We start from the raw sequence: 18,191 nt of genomic DNA, 5'->3' as shown, positions 1-18,191 counted from the left end.
CTATATTCGTTACTCAATTTCATAGGATCATTTTCATTAAAAAAAAAAAAAAGCCTCCTCCCTACTCAGTGAAACAGGAGGGAAAAGATGGGACCAGAGGTCACGATTGGGAATGGGAGGGCATTAAAAAACAAAACAAAACAAACATAACTGACTGGAAACTGACCTTTGAAAGGGTTTAATGGAGTAAATTACTATGTGAGTTAATCCTGAGCACCTTACAGGTTCTGTGGAGAAGAGTTAGTAGCTCACTTACATGTCAGGTAGTATAGGTCTTGAAGATTATTTCTTACTCATGCTTTTAGGTTTTCAGGCCATGAGTCTCTCTTCTGGGGACATTTACAAGAGTTGTAGCTAACAGGGCATTTGTGCATTTTTTATATTTTGCACATTTTTTCCTGAATATTTTTTCTTTTAAGATTTTTGAAATTCATTTGACAGAGAGTGGGTGCACAAGTGGGGGAAGTGGCAGGCTTGATGTGGGCTTGATCCCACTTGAAACATAGGCAGATGCTTAGCAGACTGAGCCACCTAGGCGCCGCTTCCTGAATTTTTAAGTGAGAAAATTATTAGAGTTTTATATAAACTTAAATTATATTATAGCTTAGAATGTAGAACTCAGAGGGGGTATTTATGATAAATGGGAAACTACTTGAATTGTCTACCATGACTGTGGTTCTCATTCACCCAAAACAGGGATTCGCTCTCCTTGAGGCAAGTTTAAGAAACATTGGTACTGAGTTATGAATGGGGCAAAATATTTTACAGAAAATGAGCCAAACTTCATAAAATTGTTTACTCATTTGCTCTAAGTTTTCAAATCAGTTGTTATTGTGCTGTTTCTGTGGAGCTGTCTTGATGCACCTTTTCATTTCTCTGCCACGTCCTGCTTTAGTCTCTGTGGCTTTGTATGCTTTTTTAATTTATGCTGTCCTTTTGGCTCCTTTAAACTCCAGTTTCCAAAGGTTTTCTTCACTAAAATATTTTTAACATGAATTTACTCTATATTGATTCACTTCTCAAATTCATTATTGATAAGATTTTCTTTTGACTCGTTCCTCATTTGCTTTTGTCTGCTTAGCATTGATCTGGTAGCCTTGCTCCAGAAGCCTGTTCCTCCCAGTCAAGCCTCAGAAGTCAACTCCTTTGAAACTTCCCAACAGCAGGGCTTTGGTCAAGCCCTTGTCTTCACAAATTCTCAGCACAACAATCAGATGGCACCAGGGACTGGCAGCTCCACTGCTGTCAACTCCTATTCTCCTCAGAGTCTGGTAACTCACTTTTATTTTAGTATGGGATTTGAAGAAATGTACCCGTAAGCAAATATATTCTAGAATGACACTTGCCTTATAATTATTTTATAAATAAAAATATATCTACAGTAGATATCAATCCAGAAAACAATGATGTGATAATTACCAAGCACATATCTGATGTTGCCATGTGGAATTGAGCTACTCTGAGTTTTCTGGACAAAGATTAAAAATACTTCTTTTTTGGGGGGGGGGGGAGGTAAAGATTTTATTTATTTATTTGACTGAGAGCGAGACCGCAAGAGCAGGAACACAAGCAGGGGGAGTGGGAGAGGGAGAAGCAGGCTTCCTGCCGAGCAGGGATCCCAATACGAGTCTTGATCCCAGGACTCTGGGATCATGACCTGAGCTGAATGAAGGCAGATGCTTAATGACTGTGCTACCTAGGTGCCCCCCAAAATTCTTTTTTACAATTAGTTGAAATCTTAAGTCGTAATCACTCAGGCATCCTTCTTACTAGTAATTTTTTTCTTGGATTTGGTTTGAAAGTCTGTCTGTACTTACGACATGAAAATTTTCATTTGTTTTCCAATTTAGTTAAATGCAGATGTTTGTCAGAATTGGCTTGCTCAAATCATGCTAAAACATTTCTAGGTGCTTACATTTTTTGCATTTTTGTTTTGTTTTTCATAAAATTAGTGTACTTTTTCTTAACATGCCACTCTAGTGGAGGACTTTATAATATGGATATGTTTTCATTAAAACAGGGGTATCTACTGCTTGCATATCTGGCTTTAACTTCCCATGAAAATTGAACTCCTGTCAGGACTCCAGGAACTGGTAGAGAAGGATATGAAGATAGGCTGATGGGAATAAAATCTTAGAGCATAGAATATCAAAGAATGTGGCTACAGAATGGTGAACTGAAGGCCCTAACTGTAGGCAGCTCTCATTTGGCAGTGGGGGGCTGGGGGGAGGTTTGGAATACAGATCCACAGCTTTCACTAGTGGGAATTATTTTGTTTCATTTGCTGTGTTTTACCTGAAATCTGTGGTTGAGAAACAAAATTTTGTATGAATATGATCTTGTTCTCTTAGTTGACTCAAAAATCATTTGCTGAACCCTAATAAAATAGAGAATGAAATATGTAAACTTTTCATTGCTGTCTTCTACTCTGCAGACATGTCATGTCATGTATAACTGGCTTGGGACTTGGCATTTTTAGTGTCATTGATGATTATGTATGAGAGGGTGTCAGTGCTTGAAGTAGGACAGCCTAGGGCATGATGCTGTCTCTGTTTTGAGAGGGTCTAATAATACCCTCAAGTTTTGTTTCTTTTTTTTTTTTTTTTTAAGATTTTATTTATTTATCTGACAGAGAGAGATCACAAGTAGACAGAGAGGCAGGCAGAGAGAGAGAGGGAAGCAGGCTCCCTGCTGAGCAGAGAGCCCGATGCGGGCCTCGATCCCAGGACCCTGAGATCATGACCTGAGCCGAAGGCAGCGGCTTAACCCACTGAGCCACCCAGGCGCCCTGTTTCTTGTTTTTTTAATTTAATTTTTTTTTAAGATTTTATTTATTTATTTGACAAACAGAGATCACAAGTAGGCGGAGAGGCAGGCAGAGAGAGAGGAGGAAGCAGGCTCCCTGCGGAGCAGAGAGCCAGATGCGGGGCTTGATCCCAGGACCCTGGGTTCATGACCTGAGCCGAAGGCAGAGGCTTTAACCCACTGAGCCACCCAGGTGCCCCTTATTTAATTTTTTTTTTAAGTAATCTCTACACCTAGTGTGGGGCTCGAACTTGTAACCCTGAGATCAGGAGCCACACATTGCACCAACTGAGCCAGCCAGGGGCCCCAGTGCCTGCAAGTTTTGATTGAACCATTCCTGTCCTTTCCTCTTTTTGCCTTTCCATCTGCTACTGGTATGCTGATGTAATATCTAGGCTGATGTGCTGGAATGTCAGCCAGGACACTCATAGGTGGAACACAAGTAGTGTTTTTTATTTTTAACAGTGCCTTCTGGTGTATTGCCTTTCATAATGAATAGCACTTTGAGAAACTGGAACAGGTATTGTTTAGCATATTACAACAAAGGTGCTCAACCTACTGTACTTTTATAATCAGTGGGGAACTTGAGTAAATAACAAAAGTAGTAATAGTAATAATAATAATAAAATAATGCCAGAGTCCACATAGACCAAATAAGTCAGAATCTTGGGATTGCAAGTTGGGCACTTGTGTATGTTTGTGTATATGTGAGTGCACACATATTTGTGTACAATATACACATTGTTAAAGCCCCCATTGATTAAAATATAGGTGAAATTTGAGAAGTCCTGTGCTAAGTGTTAACCCGAAGCAAAGCGTTAGTCCTTGATTCAGTGATTTCATTGTGTTGCAAAGCACACAGAAAGTGCATTTGATAATAGTTGATGGAGGATAGAGATCAGAAGAATAGAAGCATCATCCTGGAAGCCTTTACTGAACAAGGGGGCTTGAACTGGGTTGTGGTGGATTCATAGCAACATAAGACAGGTGTTTTGGACAGCATGAGGAAGGACTCTGGAGTAGTGATAAATAATGTTAGCAGATTCTGTTATTTATGTGCAAAACTGCTTACAACCTAATGTTTTACTCAGATTGGAGAACTTGAATTTCCTTAAAACAACTGGGATACTCCATGCCTTTGGATAGTGTTAACAGAAATAATAATTTCAACTTTCTATATCTGATCTCTTCAGAGAATGCAAGTCATTCCTGTTTTTGACCTTTTAAATGTTTCAAAAAGTTTATTTTTTTTCCTATTCTTTAGATTTTATTTATTTGAGAGAGAGCAAGTATGAGGGGGAAGGGGCAGAGGGAGAAGTAGACTCCCCACTGAGTGGGAAGCCCCATGTGGAACTCAATCCTGGGACTCTGGGCCAAAGGCAGATGCTTAACTGACTGAGCCACCCGGGGGCCCTTAAAAAGTTAGTTTTTGATAAATACCTTTTTAGAAACTGAAGGATCTTGATATGTAAAAATGCAGTTGATCTGCCATTGTGTTCACGAGTCCAGTTGTAGGCTTTCATTCTCCTTGTGTTGTTTTTTTTTTTTCTTTTTTTCTTTTCTTATTTTGGTATAGTCCCAATAGTTTATTTTTGCTTTTGTTTCCTGGCCTTAGGAGACCTATCTAGAAAAATGTTGCTGCAGCCGATGTGAGTGAAATTACTGCCTATGCTCTCTCCTAGGATTTTTATGGTTTCAGGTTTCACATTTAGGTCTTTAATCTGTTTCTAGTTTACTTTTGTGTTTTGTTTTAGAAAGTGGTCCAGTTTCGTTTTTTTTAAATATATCATTCTCATTGGCTCTTGATATCTGACCTGATAGGATAGATGAATGAGGATAGATAGAGGAGGTGTAACATTTTCTTTTGGATACTTAGTTAAGGAGCATATTTGGTGTTCTTAGTCATCAAACAACGTGAAAGAAATGCAGTGATGTCCAGGGTATTGGCCCAACACACAGATATCTCATGTGTAATTCACTGTCTGGTTTTAGAATATTAACTTTTTAAGTAAGTGCTCTAGCCTGCATTTAATTTTGCAGGATGACATGGCTGAGCCATTCCGTGATCAGACGTAATAAGTATGATTACTGTTGTTGCATACATTAAGAAAATACTGTACTTTTGTTTCTGAAGCTTGTCTTTGTCATTTAATTCATGGTATTTATCTTTAGTTTAAAAAACGATAGCATTTTGTGAATTTGTGGCATCACTTTTAAAAAGAAAGCAACGTCTTCTTGTTTTTTAAGATTTCATTTATTTGATGGGGCACCTGGGTGACTTAATTGGTTAAGTGGCTGCCTTCTGTTCAGATCATGATCCCGGGGTCCTGGGATGAGTCCTGCATCAGGGAGCCTGGTTCTCCCTCCCTCTCCCTCTGGCTGCTGCTCCCCCTACTTGTGCTCTTTTTCTCTCTGTCAAATAAATAAAATCTTGGTTGGGGTTGGGGAGAATTTATTTACGAGAGAAAGAGGGAGAGCATGAATGGGGGTTGGAGGAGCAAAGGGAGAAGGAGAGGGAGAAGCAGGCTCCCTGACATGGGGCTCAACCACAGGACCCTGGGATCATGACCTGAGCTGAAGGCAGTGGCCTAATCAACTGAGCCACCCACAGGCGCCCAAAACAAAGCAATGTCTTAAAATCCAGATAAAATATTCCCCTTCCCTTTAATTTCTTTATCAGAATCTGGACAGATTGCTGGATTTAATCAGATTTTGTTTTGTAATCAGATTTTGTAGTAATATTTTCATGTAATATTTACTCAGGGGAATCTTACTGATTCGGATGTTCTAGGTTATAGTTTTTTAAAATTCTTGTTAAAATACTTGATGTATTTAAAGTCTGGAGTACAGTTTGCTGAGGATTTTTGCTTTTTTTTTTTTTTTTCCCCTTTTAAAGTCATCCGTCCTTGGTTCAGGATTTGGAGAGCTTGCACCTTCCAAAATGGCAAACATCACCAGCTCCCAGATTTTGGACCAGTTGAAAGCTCCAAGTTTGGGCCAGTTTACCACTACCCCAAGTTCACAGCAGAATAGTACAAGTCCCCCCACAACCACTTCTTCTTGGGACCTCAAGCTCTCAACTTCCCAGTCCTCAGTTCTTAGTCATTTTGGTAAGTATACATTTTCTCTGGTGGTTTGCCTGTAGTGGAACACGCTAAACATTGGCAGAGTGTGTTGAGTTAGGAACACTAATGTGGAAGTTGTGCAGAGATGTTTCTTTTTAGTAGAATTTCTGTGGCATTTGTGAATTTTTAAAAAATTTTATTTATCTGACAGAGACACAGTGAGAGAGGGAACACAAGCAGGGGGAGTGGGAGAGGCAGAAGCAGGCTTCCTGCTGAGCAGGGAACTGATGTGGGGCTCGATCCCAGAACCCTGGGATCATGACCTGAGGCGAAGGCAGTTGCTTAATGACTGAGCCACCCAGGCGCCCCTGCATTTGCTAATTAAATCAGATAGCTTTGTGTTGTATAAATACTTGCATTTATTTGTTGTTATCAGTAGTGATAGTAGTACATATGTTGAAGAGATGTGCAAAAGCATGGTAAAGCCATACAAATATAAGGCAATAATACTTTGAGTAAATGCCTGGACAGAATTTTCTGAGCTCTACTAAAATATGGTGGGGACAGAATCAGAATGTAGAATTTTAAATCACACCCTCTGGGTTGCTTTCTCATTCTAATATTTATATGTATCTATCATGGTTTGTGCCAGCCTTATTGTCAGTGGTTTATAATATAAAGGGTCCGTATATAAGTTGAATGTTTTCTAAACTGTATTCTCCTAGATTTTGTGACATTAAGACACCCCCATTTCCCACCAGCATACACATACCACACTGTATTAAGGAATAGTGGAGGGTTATTAACCATAGGGTTGGTTTCCTAGGCATGTTTATGTTTAGGGCTTATTAAAAGACATGGAATCACATTTCTCTCTGAAAGAAATAGTTTGTTGTTAAGGAAGTATCTGAGACTACTCCCAGGTTTGGAGTCATGTCTACCAAGAAAATTCATTAGAGCCTTAATACTCAAAGTTTTTTATTGGGGAGCTGGTTATACATAAGTACCCTCTGACTAGTACATACCAAAATTTCACATTCCCAGTAGGAAAGCAAGTGTTCACTATATATAAACCACATTGCACAGACATTAAAGGCACAGAGAGTCACTTTTACCTGATAAGAGTGCTTGGCAACCTTTGCCTAGAATATATTAAAATTCTGTGTTCACAGATACTGGCCAAGAAGAGCCAGTTTAGCAAGGTGGCTTTTCTCATGCCAGCTATAGTCCTATGTTAACCTTTTTCCGCAGACCCACTGCAGTGAGTGATAGGTGTTTTTAGATTTGTACATGCTATTTCTATATTCTTTAGAAGTCCTGTCTTTTTTACACATGCCTCTAAAATAAAGTCCAAAAGTAGATTCATCTAAGATGGAAAAATACTAAGTCATGGTTTGGCAAACCTTCAACTAAATTTGTCACCTGTTTTTGTAAATACCATTTTATTGGAACATAGCCATGACCATTCATTATGTATTGTCTTATAACTACTTTCAGTCTACAAAGGAAGAGTTGAGTAGGTGCTAACAGATGGCTTGCAAAGCCTAAAATATTTACTACCTGGCTCTTCACTGGACAAAATTGCCAACTTCTATATGATTTGAAAATCATAGACAGAGGGCTAACTTCCTTCGTTAAAAAGAATAACTAAAAGGAGACTAAACAGGTTAAAAAGAAAAAACGACAAAGAGGTATTGTCAGAGTTCATAGGCAAAGAATACTGGAGTATATGAAATGATGCCTCATTGAATTTGTATCATTTAATTTGCACCTTTTATGTCATTTTCCATCATTCACATTAGGAAGGATAAAAGTTGTTGGTATCAGCATATTAAAAAGTGTGTGTTGTATCTGTTGAAACAATTTTGAAGTGTTTGTCAAAATTTAAAATAGAATTGTTCTCTGAACCCTAACCCTATTCTAGTTGTTGATCCCACAGGTATACTTGCAATTGAGCAAAATGTCTTACATAAAAATACATTCATTGTAGCATTTTCTTAGCGAGATATTAGAAAACCTAAAAGCCCATTAATATAGTATTGGTTTTAAAAAATTGATGCCTGTGCACACTGGATTACTCTGTGGCCAAAAAATGAAATTGCTCTTCACATGTGAATATGGCAAGTTTTCGAAAACCAAATGGTTTGTGAGGAAGCTCTATATATAATGTGTGTTTCTCTGCTGCGCATGTGTGTTTTGAAACAGTATCTCTGAAGATACTCAGGAAACAGTACAATGTCTTCCTCTGTGGAAGGAATCTGGGGATAGGGTTGAAAGGGTGATTTATAGTCATACACTTTTTTTTTTCTTTAACCTTTCAGATTTTGTAGTATCACGTTAGTTACTGAAAAACATATTTTTTAACAGTTCTGTTAGAAAATCCATAAAGCAACAAAATATAATTCTCTCTTAGCTAAACATGTGTAGCAGCTCCATGTTCTTTTTGCCCACTCTATATGTCTTAATGTAAACCGCATCTCTCTGCTTTAAAAATTATCTACAAACCCATTCAGGCATCCTTTTGCATTATTCATATATCCGTTTTAATACATCACACACGCCCTCAACTTACAGGATTCAGGTAGAAGGTTCTTGGAAGAAATGGGTGGTGACTACAACCTTTCACTCTCAGTCATAGTGGAAGAGGGAGCTCTAAGCCCATGTTCCCAAATTATTGATTATTGCTTGTTTCTCCCCTCCCCCCTTTACATATTTCATAGACTTCAAATCTCAGCCTGAACCATCACCCGTTCTTAGTCAGTTGAGCCAGCGACAGCAGCACCACACTCAGGCCGTTGCTGCTGCTCCTCCTGGGTTGGAGTCCTTTCCTTCCCAGGTAAAACTGCGAGAGTCAACACCCAGAGACAGTACCTCCACTGTGAACAAGCTTTTGCAGCTTCCCAGCATGACTGTAGAAAACATTGCTGTGTCTACCCATCAACCACAGCCTAAACACATCAAACTACCGAAGCGGCGGATACCTCCAGCTTCTAAGGTGTGTTCTCCATCAAGAAGTCACAGGTCTAACGGTGGATTATATTTTAACATTTAGCTCAAGGGTTGGGTTAGTAAGTCTCAGAAATGGTGATGTGGTATTTTTTTCAAACACCTAGCTTACTGTTTAACAAGGAATTGGCCATTTCTGAACGGCTCAGCTAATACTAGAGGGAATGGTTTTGTGTTGGAGACAGAGACTGTTCATTCAAATTATAGGATCTGGGTCAGAGAATCCTGGTCTTGTGTATTTACCTGTGTCTTGTAGATAGAATAAGATAGAGAATAAGGTCTTGTATATTGACCTGTGTCTCGTAGATGGAGAATCTTTGACTAGATAGTGCTTTCAGCAATGGCCTGCTCTCCTCCCTTCACTCACTCATCACCAGCCTGCCCACACCCATTTCTTCAGCCTTTGCCCTAAGAAGCAGTTGGTGGCACTGAACATTCTGCTGTTAACTTCTCATTTTTCTTTTCTCTTCTCTTTGTTTTTTGAAGTATCCTGTGCCTTTTTCCTTCTTGTAGACATCTTGGTCATTGTTCTTTCAGGGTGCCAGTAGTGATTTGGGAAGCCCGTACTCATCTAGCTGTTAGAGGCCTCTGGGATGTGAAATCTCTCATCTCTGTTCCTGACATGATGGCTCTGCTTTTTCAGATCCCAGCTTCTGCAGTGGAAATGCCTGGCTCAGCAGATGTCACGGGATTAAATGTTCAGTTTGGCGCCTTGGAATTTGGATCAGAACCTTCTCTCTCTGAATTTGGATCATCTGCAACCAGTGAAAATAGTAACCAGATTCCCATCAGCTTGTATTCGAAGTCTTTAAGGTACACAACTTCTTATTTCTCTGGCTTTGACTAAATTAAGCCCCTTGTTGGGAAAGTAAAACAAAATAGAGTCTAAGAAATCACCTGGTGGAGACCATTTACCCTGGGTTTGTGCACCCGTGGCTAGTACCTAATTTCAGAACTTTTCTTCCATCACCCTAAAAAGGAACCCTGTGCCTGTTTGCCATCACTCCCAGTTCCCCCATCCTTCATCCCCTGGCAACTAAGCCTCTGTCTCTGGATTTGCCTCTTCTGATATTTCATAAGGCAAGAATCATGCAAGATGTGGCCTTCTGTGTTTGGCTTCTTTTACTCGGCATATTGTTTTTAGGGTTCATCCATCTGTAGCCGGTATACATTTTATTTCCAAATAGTATTGCATTGTGCAGATATGTCATATTTTGTTGATCTGTTCATTAGTTGATGGACATTTGAATTGTTTCTACTTTTTGGGTATTAAGAATCATGGTGCTGTGAACATTCATTTACAAGTTTTGTGTACTTTCAGTTCTTCTGGATATAGACCTAGTAATTGCTGGTCCTGTGGTAACCCTTATATTAACATTGGAGGAAGCAGCAAACTTTTCTCATAGTGTCTGCAGCATTTTACATTCCTGTCAGTAATCTCTGAGGGATGCAGTTCTCGTACATCTTTGCCAACACGTATTTTCCTTCAGTGGAATGTTTCATAAGTAGAAAATCTGAGATTTTAGATTTTATTAATTTTTCTACTCCCCAGAGCTAAAAGCTGGTATTTTCTCTTCCTGAAAATGGTTTCAGGACGCCTGGGTGGCTCAGTTGGTTAAGCGGCTACCTTCAGCTCAGGTCGTGAGCCCAGGGTCCTGGGATCGAGCCGGCACAGGCTCTCTGCCGAGCAGGGAGCCCACTTCTCTCTCTCCCTTTGGCTACTTGTGTGTGCCCATTCTCTCTCTCGCTCTCTGTCAAATAAATAAATAAATAAATAATAAATAAAATAATCTTTAAGAAAAATGGTTGCAGACTTCTGGATTCATTACAGATTCTTAAGGATTCTTAAAGATGTCCCTCTAGGGCGCCTGGGTGGCTCAGTGGGTTAAGCCGCTGCCTTTGGTTCGGGTCATGATCTCAGGGTCCTGGGATCGAGTCCCGAGTCAGGCTCTCTGCTCAGCAGGGAGCCTGCTTCCCTCCCTCTCTCTGCCTGCCTTTCTGTCTACTTGTGATCTCTGTCAAATAAATAAATAAAATCTTAAAAAAAAAAAAAAGTCCCTCTACCTGTCATTTAAATTAGGTGTGTCTGATTGGGAAGGGAGGGGTGTTTTGAATATTCGTCTTTAATATAGTTAAAGAATGCAGTAGTACCAATGTGTAGGTACAGATGTGTTTAATATATAGTATGGCAGTAAATTGATGAACTAGTTCTTGATGAACCCATGTAAAGTGACACAAATTTATGTCTAAATCTTTTTATTCTTTCTAGTGATTCTTTGAATACCTCTCTACCAATGACCAGTGCAGTACAGAACTCCACCTATACAACTTCAGTTATTACCTCCTCCAGTCTGACCAGCTCATCGCTGAGCTCCACTAGTCCAGTAGCAACGTCTTCCTCCTATGACCAGAGTTCTGTGCACAACAGAATTGCATACCAAAGCTCTGTGAGTCCATCGGAGTTAGCTCCAGGAACCATCACGGTAATTGGTCTTTCAGGTTTCTACTTGCAGGAAATCCTGTTAGGATGGTCATTGTTTAGTTTGAGGGTTTTAGATAGGATTTTCTTTTAGAAATTGGCTAACCATTTTAAGATTTTATTTTATTTTATTTGAGATTTTATTTTTATATTTGACAGCACAAGTAGGTGGAGCAGCAGGCAGAGGGAGAGGCACAGCCAGCACCCCCTGCTGAGCAGAGAGCCTGATAACGGGTTGATCCCAGGACCCTGGCATCATGACCTGGGCAGGCAGATGCTTAACCAGCTGACCCACATAGGTGCCCCAAGGATTTATTTTTAAGTAATCTCTCCACCTAACATGGAGAGCGAACTTAAAACCCCAAGATCAAGTTGCATGGTCTACCAACTTAGCCAGCCAGGCACCCCCTAGAACATTGGTTAACCTTTTGAATAGAATCCTTATAGTTCATTGAGTTTACTGATATGGGCTGTGGTGTGAAATTTGTATTTTAAGCAACTATACATTAGGAGTGTATGAATGGACCGAGAATCTTAGTATAAGGATAGCATAAGGATACATCCCAAATTGTCCTTAGTGCCTTTGCATGGGGTTTTGGGGTGGGGCTGGGGGAAGACATGATGGATCTCTATTTTTTTTTTTTTTTTTTTTTTAGATTTTATTTATTTATTTGACAGACAGAGATCACAAATAGGCAGAGAGGCAGACAAGAGGGAGAGGGAGAGGAAGCAGGCTCCCTGCTGAGCAGAGAGCCCGACGCGGGGCTCGATCCCAGGACCCTGGGATCATGACCTGAGCTGACAGCAGAGGCTTTAACCCACTGAGCCACCCAGGCGCCCCTCTATTTTTTTTTTAAAGATTTTATTTATTTATTTGAGAGAGAGATAGTGAGAGAGAGCATGAGCGAGAAGGTCAGAGGGAGAAGCAGACTCCCCATGTTGCTGGGAGCCCGATGCGGGACTCGATCCCAGGACTCTGGGATCATGACCTGAGCCGAAGGCAGTTGTCCAGCCAGCTGAGCCACCCAGGCGTCCCGGATCTCTATTCTTATTTGTAATATTTGGTGTCCTGAATGGCAGAGATGTTCAAGCATTACTAGTGAGAGCTACTTTTAAAAAATTTTATTTCAATTTTTAATTTTAATTCTGGTCACCATATATGGTAAAATTCTGTAGTAGTTCATTAAAATTAAATAAACATTTACAGTTTTAGTTCCTCAGACATACTAACCGTATTTTAAGTGCTCAGTATCGAGGCACCTGGGTGGCTCAGTCGGGGTGCTAGGATCGAGTCCAGAATTGGACTCCCTGCTCAGTGGGGAGCTTGCTTCTCTCCCTCCCTCTGCCTGCTGCTCCCCTTGCTTGTGTGCTCTTTCTCTCTTTCTGTCAAATAAACAAAATCTTTAAAAAATCTTCATTTTTTTTTTTAAAGATTTTATTTATTTGACACAGAGAGACACAGTGAGAGAGGGAATACAGGCAGGAAGAGTGCGAGACAGAGAAGCAGGCTTCCCGCTCAGCAGGAAGCCTGATGCAGGGCTCCATCCCAGGACTCTGGGATCATGACCCGAGCCAAAGGCAGATGCTTAGCGACTGAGCCACTCAGGTGCCCTAACAAAAGCTTTAAAAAGAATAAATGCTCAATATCTATAATGGCTACAGTATAGGAACACACACATGTCCATCCATACAGAATATGCCCTTTATTGCAGAATGTTTCCTGGGCTATAGTTTCTAAAACATAAATCACACAGTGTGCTATCCAGGCTTAAGGGTATGTCATCTGCTGAACTTCTCGACTCCAGCTCTGATTCACCTGGTATGTTGCTTGCTCTTGTCATTACTCACCTCATTCCTCGGCTTGGCTAGGTGAGCTGAGACCTTGCAGATTTCTGATTTCTCCTGACCATTTGGTATTTCTTTACTTTTGCTCCCACCATTCTTCTGCCTAGAATTACCCCCACCCCAAGTATTGTAGTTCCTGTGTTGTATCAGTTTCTCCATTGTGATTTAAAAGTGATTTTCAAGGTGGAATAAAATATTCCTAAGGTCTGATGGCTGCTCATTTTCTGTTACCCTTTTTTTTAAATTCTTTCCATTTGGTGTAGTTTTGAGAATACTTCTTCGTCACCATTTGTGCTGTTTTGGATGTACATGCTCAGTGTTAACGTCTGTATATTTAGTGCCTTGTGAACCCTAGTTTAGAGGGAGGCAGAGAGTAGAATTTTTATTGTTCTCTCCCTGTCTGTATATATTGTTAAGATGTATTATGTTTCCCTTTACTTGACCTCTGTCTTTTTTTCTAACTCATTTTTTTTCTCCCTCTCAAAGTTCTAATCTTTTATAATTTACATTTCTTGTAAATAACTTCAAATGGCTTTAAGAAAAAAAACATGGGGGCACCTCGGTGGCTCAGTTTTTAAGTGTCTGCCTTTAGCTCTGATCATGATCCCAGGGTTCTGGGATTGAACCCCATATTTGGCTCCCTGCTTAGCAGGAAGCCTGCTTCTCCCTCTCCCACTCCCCTGCTTGTGTTCCCTCTCTCACTGTGTCTCTCTGTCCAATAAATAAATAAAACTTTCAAAAAAAGAAAAAGGAAAAAAAATATTGTAAATAACATTTCTTGAACAGAAATTGTACTGGATTTGGGTTAATACAGAGGTAACATCTATAAGGTTTGTCTTTTTCTTTTCTTTTCTTTTCTTTCTTTCTTTCTTTTTTTTTTGGTTAAGATTTTTTATTATTTGAGAGAAAGATAGCAAGAGAGCATGAGCAGGGAAGAGAAGGAGAAGCAGGCTCCCTGCTGAGCAGCGAGCCAGATGTGGGGCTCTATCATGACCTGAGGCGAAGGCAGACGCTTAACTGCCTGAGCCACTGTGCCCCATTCTTCAGGAGGTTTGACGTTGGTAAGAAGGAAATCTCTGTCAGCTTCCTTTTCTTATCCAGGGACAGTATTTGAGTCTTCTATGCTCCACTGTCATTCTCTCTATACCTGTCTCTGTTGCTCAGTTTGTGGAAATTTTCCTTGTGACCATGCCTCCTTCTGTGTGTCTTGGTTTCAGGGAAATGCCTTACGGTCAACACCATCTAGTTGTTTTCAGATTCTGCTCTGTTTAGTCACTGCCACACTCTGCTAACTCACTCTTTCCCTATCGAGTCAGGGAAGCTGTGTTTCAAAGTAATATCTCTTTTTCTCTGAGAACCATTTTTCATTTCATTTGGAAACATTTTTTTCTTACATGACTGGTACTCAGGAGACAGAATGTGCAAGATATAGAAAGATGTGGTGATTTCAGTATAGTAACTTCCTAAATTTTTTATACTACTTAATTTTTAGGACTGCTTCATTGCTTACTGTGATTTGAGTCTTATGTTTTGTCTTTGTTAGTTCCCTAAATACCCAGTCTGGTTTTCAAAAATGTCAGCTCCTTGGGATTTTTTTTTTTTTTTTAACATTTATTTATTTGACAGAGATCACAAGTAGGCAGAGAGGCAGGCAGAGAGAGAGAGAGGAGGAAGCAGTCTCCCCGCTGAGTGGAGAGCCCGATGCAGGGCTCAATCCCAGGACCCTGGGACCATGACTTGAGCCGAAGGCAGAGGCTTTAACCCACTGAGCCACCCAGGCGCCCCATCCTTGGGATTTCTTAAGAATATGTTATTACCTCTCCTTTTATTAAGAAACAAAATAAAACCAGACATCATTTCTTGACTGATCTATACTTCATATGTTTCTGGCTAAATTCCAATAGAAATTCAGCTAAGTTGTCATTTGACTTTGTGGATTTACTTACTTTCTTTTCCTTTCCTTATAGAATGGACATGGTGGTGGTCGAAGTCAGCAGACAATAGACAGTAAGTATATAACTAACCACTCTTGTTTTGGCTGGTGGAAATCAAACAGAAAAAGAGTATAGCCAATATGATGAATAAAACGATGGCCAGTGACTAATTCTACAAAAATTGTCCTTTTGCATTTTTTTCTGATAGTTACTTCTGATCCATCACATTGGCATCCTTTCTTCGGCAGGGTTTACAAGTCCAGCCAGAGATGCCTGTGTGAGTAGGTTGTAGCTGACGGTATTAAGAGAAATGCCAATACTACAGCAAGAAGGAGGTGATAAATAAGCCTCATATCACTCTGTTCTGGTCGCCTGCACCCCAGGTATAGGGTGTAGTGTGGATTCAAAAGATGCTTTGAGGTACAGGTTCCAGTATCTTCATAGAGCTCTCCAGTACTGGGAAGGACTTTTAAAGCAAAAATTTGGTGTGCTAGTTCAGGAAAGACATGCTTGTTGCCTTCAGGATCTAGTGGACTGTTGTGAAGAAAAGAGGTCAAATGCTCTCCAGAGTTGGTGCGGATGAATTAGTTAGTTGTTTCTTTCCATTTTTCTTGGCTTGATTATCTGTGATTGTTAATGATGATTTTCATTATTATTCAGTAAGGCAAATAGGCATCGGTATCGGGTAGAGAAGCCAGAAGGACTTTCCTTTTCTCTTTTTTTTAAAGATTATTTATTTACTTACTAGAGAGGGAGAGAGAGAACAAGTAGGCAAAGTGGTAGGCAGACAGCGAGGGAGAAGCAGGCTCCCCACTGAGCAAGGAGCCGGATGCAGGGTTTGATCCCAGGACTCTGGGATCATGACCTGAGCTGAAGGCAGCCACTTAACTGACTGAGCCACCCAGGTGCCCTGGACTTGCCTTTTATTTAAGATTTTTGGTAGTGTGGACATGGAATTTCATCGGTTCAAGAGGGACCTCAGTTGGAATTAAAGTGACATGTGTGATTTACACAGAATTGGTTTTGGTATTGCTGGGCTGCCGGAGCTGTTTGGAGGTACGTTGATAGCTCCGAGAATGTTACATCAGAGGACATTCTTTTTTTTTTTTTTTTTTTTTTAAAGATTTTATTTATTTATTTGACAGAGAGAGAGAGATCACAAGTAGGGAGAGCAGCAGGCAGAGAGCCCGACACGGGGCTCAATCCCAGGACCCTGAGATCATGACCTGAGCCGAAGGCAGAGGCTTTAACCCACTGAGCCACCCAGGCGCCCCTCAGAGGACATTCTTATTCCACAAGCCTTGGTGGCAAGTTTCTTTAGTACAGGCATGAGATGGAGAACACATAGAGGTGTCCTAGGTTATTTGGAGATTCTTTTTGGTTTTTTTTTTCAGTTATCTCTATACCCAGCCTGAGGCTTGAACTCATAATCCCGAGATCCGGAGTCACGTGCTTTACCAACTGAGCCAGCCAGGTGCCCTGATTATTTGGAGATTTTAATTATTTTTTTTTAGAACTCAGGGAGGGGTGGGGTTGGTGGGGGTGGAGAATCTAAAGCAGCCTCCACGCCCAGCTCACAGCCTAGTTCAGGGCTTGATCTCACAACTCTGAAATCATGACCTGAGCTGAAATCAAGAGTCAGGCCCTAAACTGACTGAGGCACCCTGGCACCTCTGTTTGGAGATTTTAAATGAGATAATAAGATATGAAATGTCTGGAAAACATCGTGTGTGTTTTAGATAGGTTTTTAGCTCTCTATCTGTCTACTCCCCATGCTCCCCCTCCCCCCATTCTGTACGAGGCTTCTTGTGAACTTGTTATCATTGTGACCCGAGACCTAGGGAGGTAAGTGATGGGGTCTGAGTTTTGGGACAGGGGCATCTGCGGTGTTTTCGTCTGGCATCTGTAACAGCAGGTATCGTGTTTGGAGTAGACTGTGAGTGAAAAACAAGCCTCTAGGCCGTAAGGACTCCTCTAAGAATGGGCCAAGTTGTGTGCTGACCCCTGTTGCTACCTGTGTTTGTTTTAAATTCATCCTCCTTTTTAGAGACTGGCATGTTTTCCATTGGGTTTCTGGAGAGTCCTGTGGGTGGGTAGAGGGTTACTGTTCTTCCTAACTGGGAAAGACAATGATGCTTTATATCCAAGCACATATCTGAGTTATATGTGTGGATAGAACTAAAACTGAGTCTTTTCTACAGCTAGGATTGATCATATTTATGTTCTTCTGGAAGCCAAATAAGCTCCTCTGTGTGTCCTGAGGGTTTTGTTTGTTCAAGGAAGTGCTCACTGTGCATGTGAAAGTGACTGTTGACAGTGGCTTTTAGGCATCTGTAACACTCCACACTGTATGTACCCTGTGCTCTCAACCCCCATTTGTCCTGAACTGGCTGTGAGATTTCCCAGGTCAGCCTGATTTCATACTGACTTGATAGAAGCAAAGACCCACCCCTTTTGATGGTCTTGCCTACCAGATCTCTACTATCCCTTGTGCCTTTAGAGATAAGTTTGCCTCACATTCTAATCCTGTGTGTCCGTCTCAGAGCCTCTTGCCCTTTCTAGTGCAGCTCAGAGTTGGGTTCCTTTAGTTAGGAGATGTATGTCAACATTACAGAACAGTTTAGGGTTGGTTATAAAGTTATCATTTCTTCTTACTCTTGGCCAAGTCCTGTTTGTCTTACCTTAACATGTCATTTTTATTAGTTGTATTGGACAGAAAATGCTATCCCCTGGGGAATATAATTTATGTTTCTCAAATTGATCCTGAGGTGTCACAAGACACTGAGTATATTTTAGGTACTTAGGATTGGGTCTGGAGCTTAACCAATCTGTTTTTTACAGCTACTTCATCCGTTCCAGCTCCAAAGACAACAGACCCTCCTTCCACCCTCCCATCTGTGGGCTCCCTGCCCGGCACCACTTCCTGCACTCCGCTTCTGCCCTCCGCGTCCCAGAACACTGCCACTTTGCCCTCCATGTCCCAGCCTGGTGACCTGTCCAGCAGCCCCCTCTCTCAGCTTAGCAGGTATGGAGAAAATACAGACCCAAAAAGAGAGG

The 18,191-nt window shown here is 40.8% G+C and overlaps 1 protein-coding gene and 3 non-coding genes across 7 annotated transcripts in view; 3 read left to right on the top strand and 1 right to left on the bottom strand.

Moving 5' to 3' along the window:
• The window catches only part of UBAP2 (ubiquitin associated protein 2), a 141,848-nt gene that overhangs the window by 112,107 nt on the left and 11,550 nt on the right, over positions 1–18,191 (top strand). For all 4 annotated transcript variants that reach the window (XM_047700161.1, XM_047700160.1, XM_047700159.1 and 1 more), the window contains 7 exons: positions 1,082–1,271; positions 5,702–5,915; positions 8,591–8,865; positions 9,520–9,689; positions 11,146–11,359; positions 15,168–15,207; positions 17,976–18,159. In XM_047700161.1, coding sequence (XP_047556117.1) covers positions 1,082–1,271; positions 5,702–5,915; positions 8,591–8,865; positions 9,520–9,689; positions 11,146–11,359; positions 15,168–15,207; positions 17,976–18,159 — 1,287 coding nt within the window. The remainder of the gene's footprint in view (positions 1–1,081; positions 1,272–5,701; positions 5,916–8,590; positions 8,866–9,519; positions 9,690–11,145; positions 11,360–15,167; positions 15,208–17,975; positions 18,160–18,191) is intronic.
• Positions 1,392–1,474, top strand: LOC125084193 (small nucleolar RNA SNORD121A). The gene has a single exon (XR_007122541.1). It is a non-coding gene; the product is annotated as a small nucleolar RNA SNORD121A (small nucleolar RNA).
• TRNAR-CCG (transfer RNA arginine (anticodon CCG)) lies at positions 16,538–16,610 on the bottom strand. The gene has a single exon. It is a non-coding gene; the product is annotated as a tRNA-Arg (tRNA).
• Positions 17,252–17,333, top strand: LOC125084194 (small nucleolar RNA SNORD121A). The gene has a single exon (XR_007122542.1). It is a non-coding gene; the product is annotated as a small nucleolar RNA SNORD121A (small nucleolar RNA).

The sequence above is a fragment of the Lutra lutra genome, chromosome 13 (genome assembly GCF_902655055.1).
Source record: "Lutra lutra chromosome 13, mLutLut1.2, whole genome shotgun sequence".
NCBI lineage: Eukaryota > Metazoa > Chordata > Mammalia > Carnivora > Mustelidae > Lutra > Lutra lutra.
The sequence above is the reverse complement of the archived record's forward strand: the minus strand, read 5'-3'. Positions and strand labels throughout refer to the sequence as shown.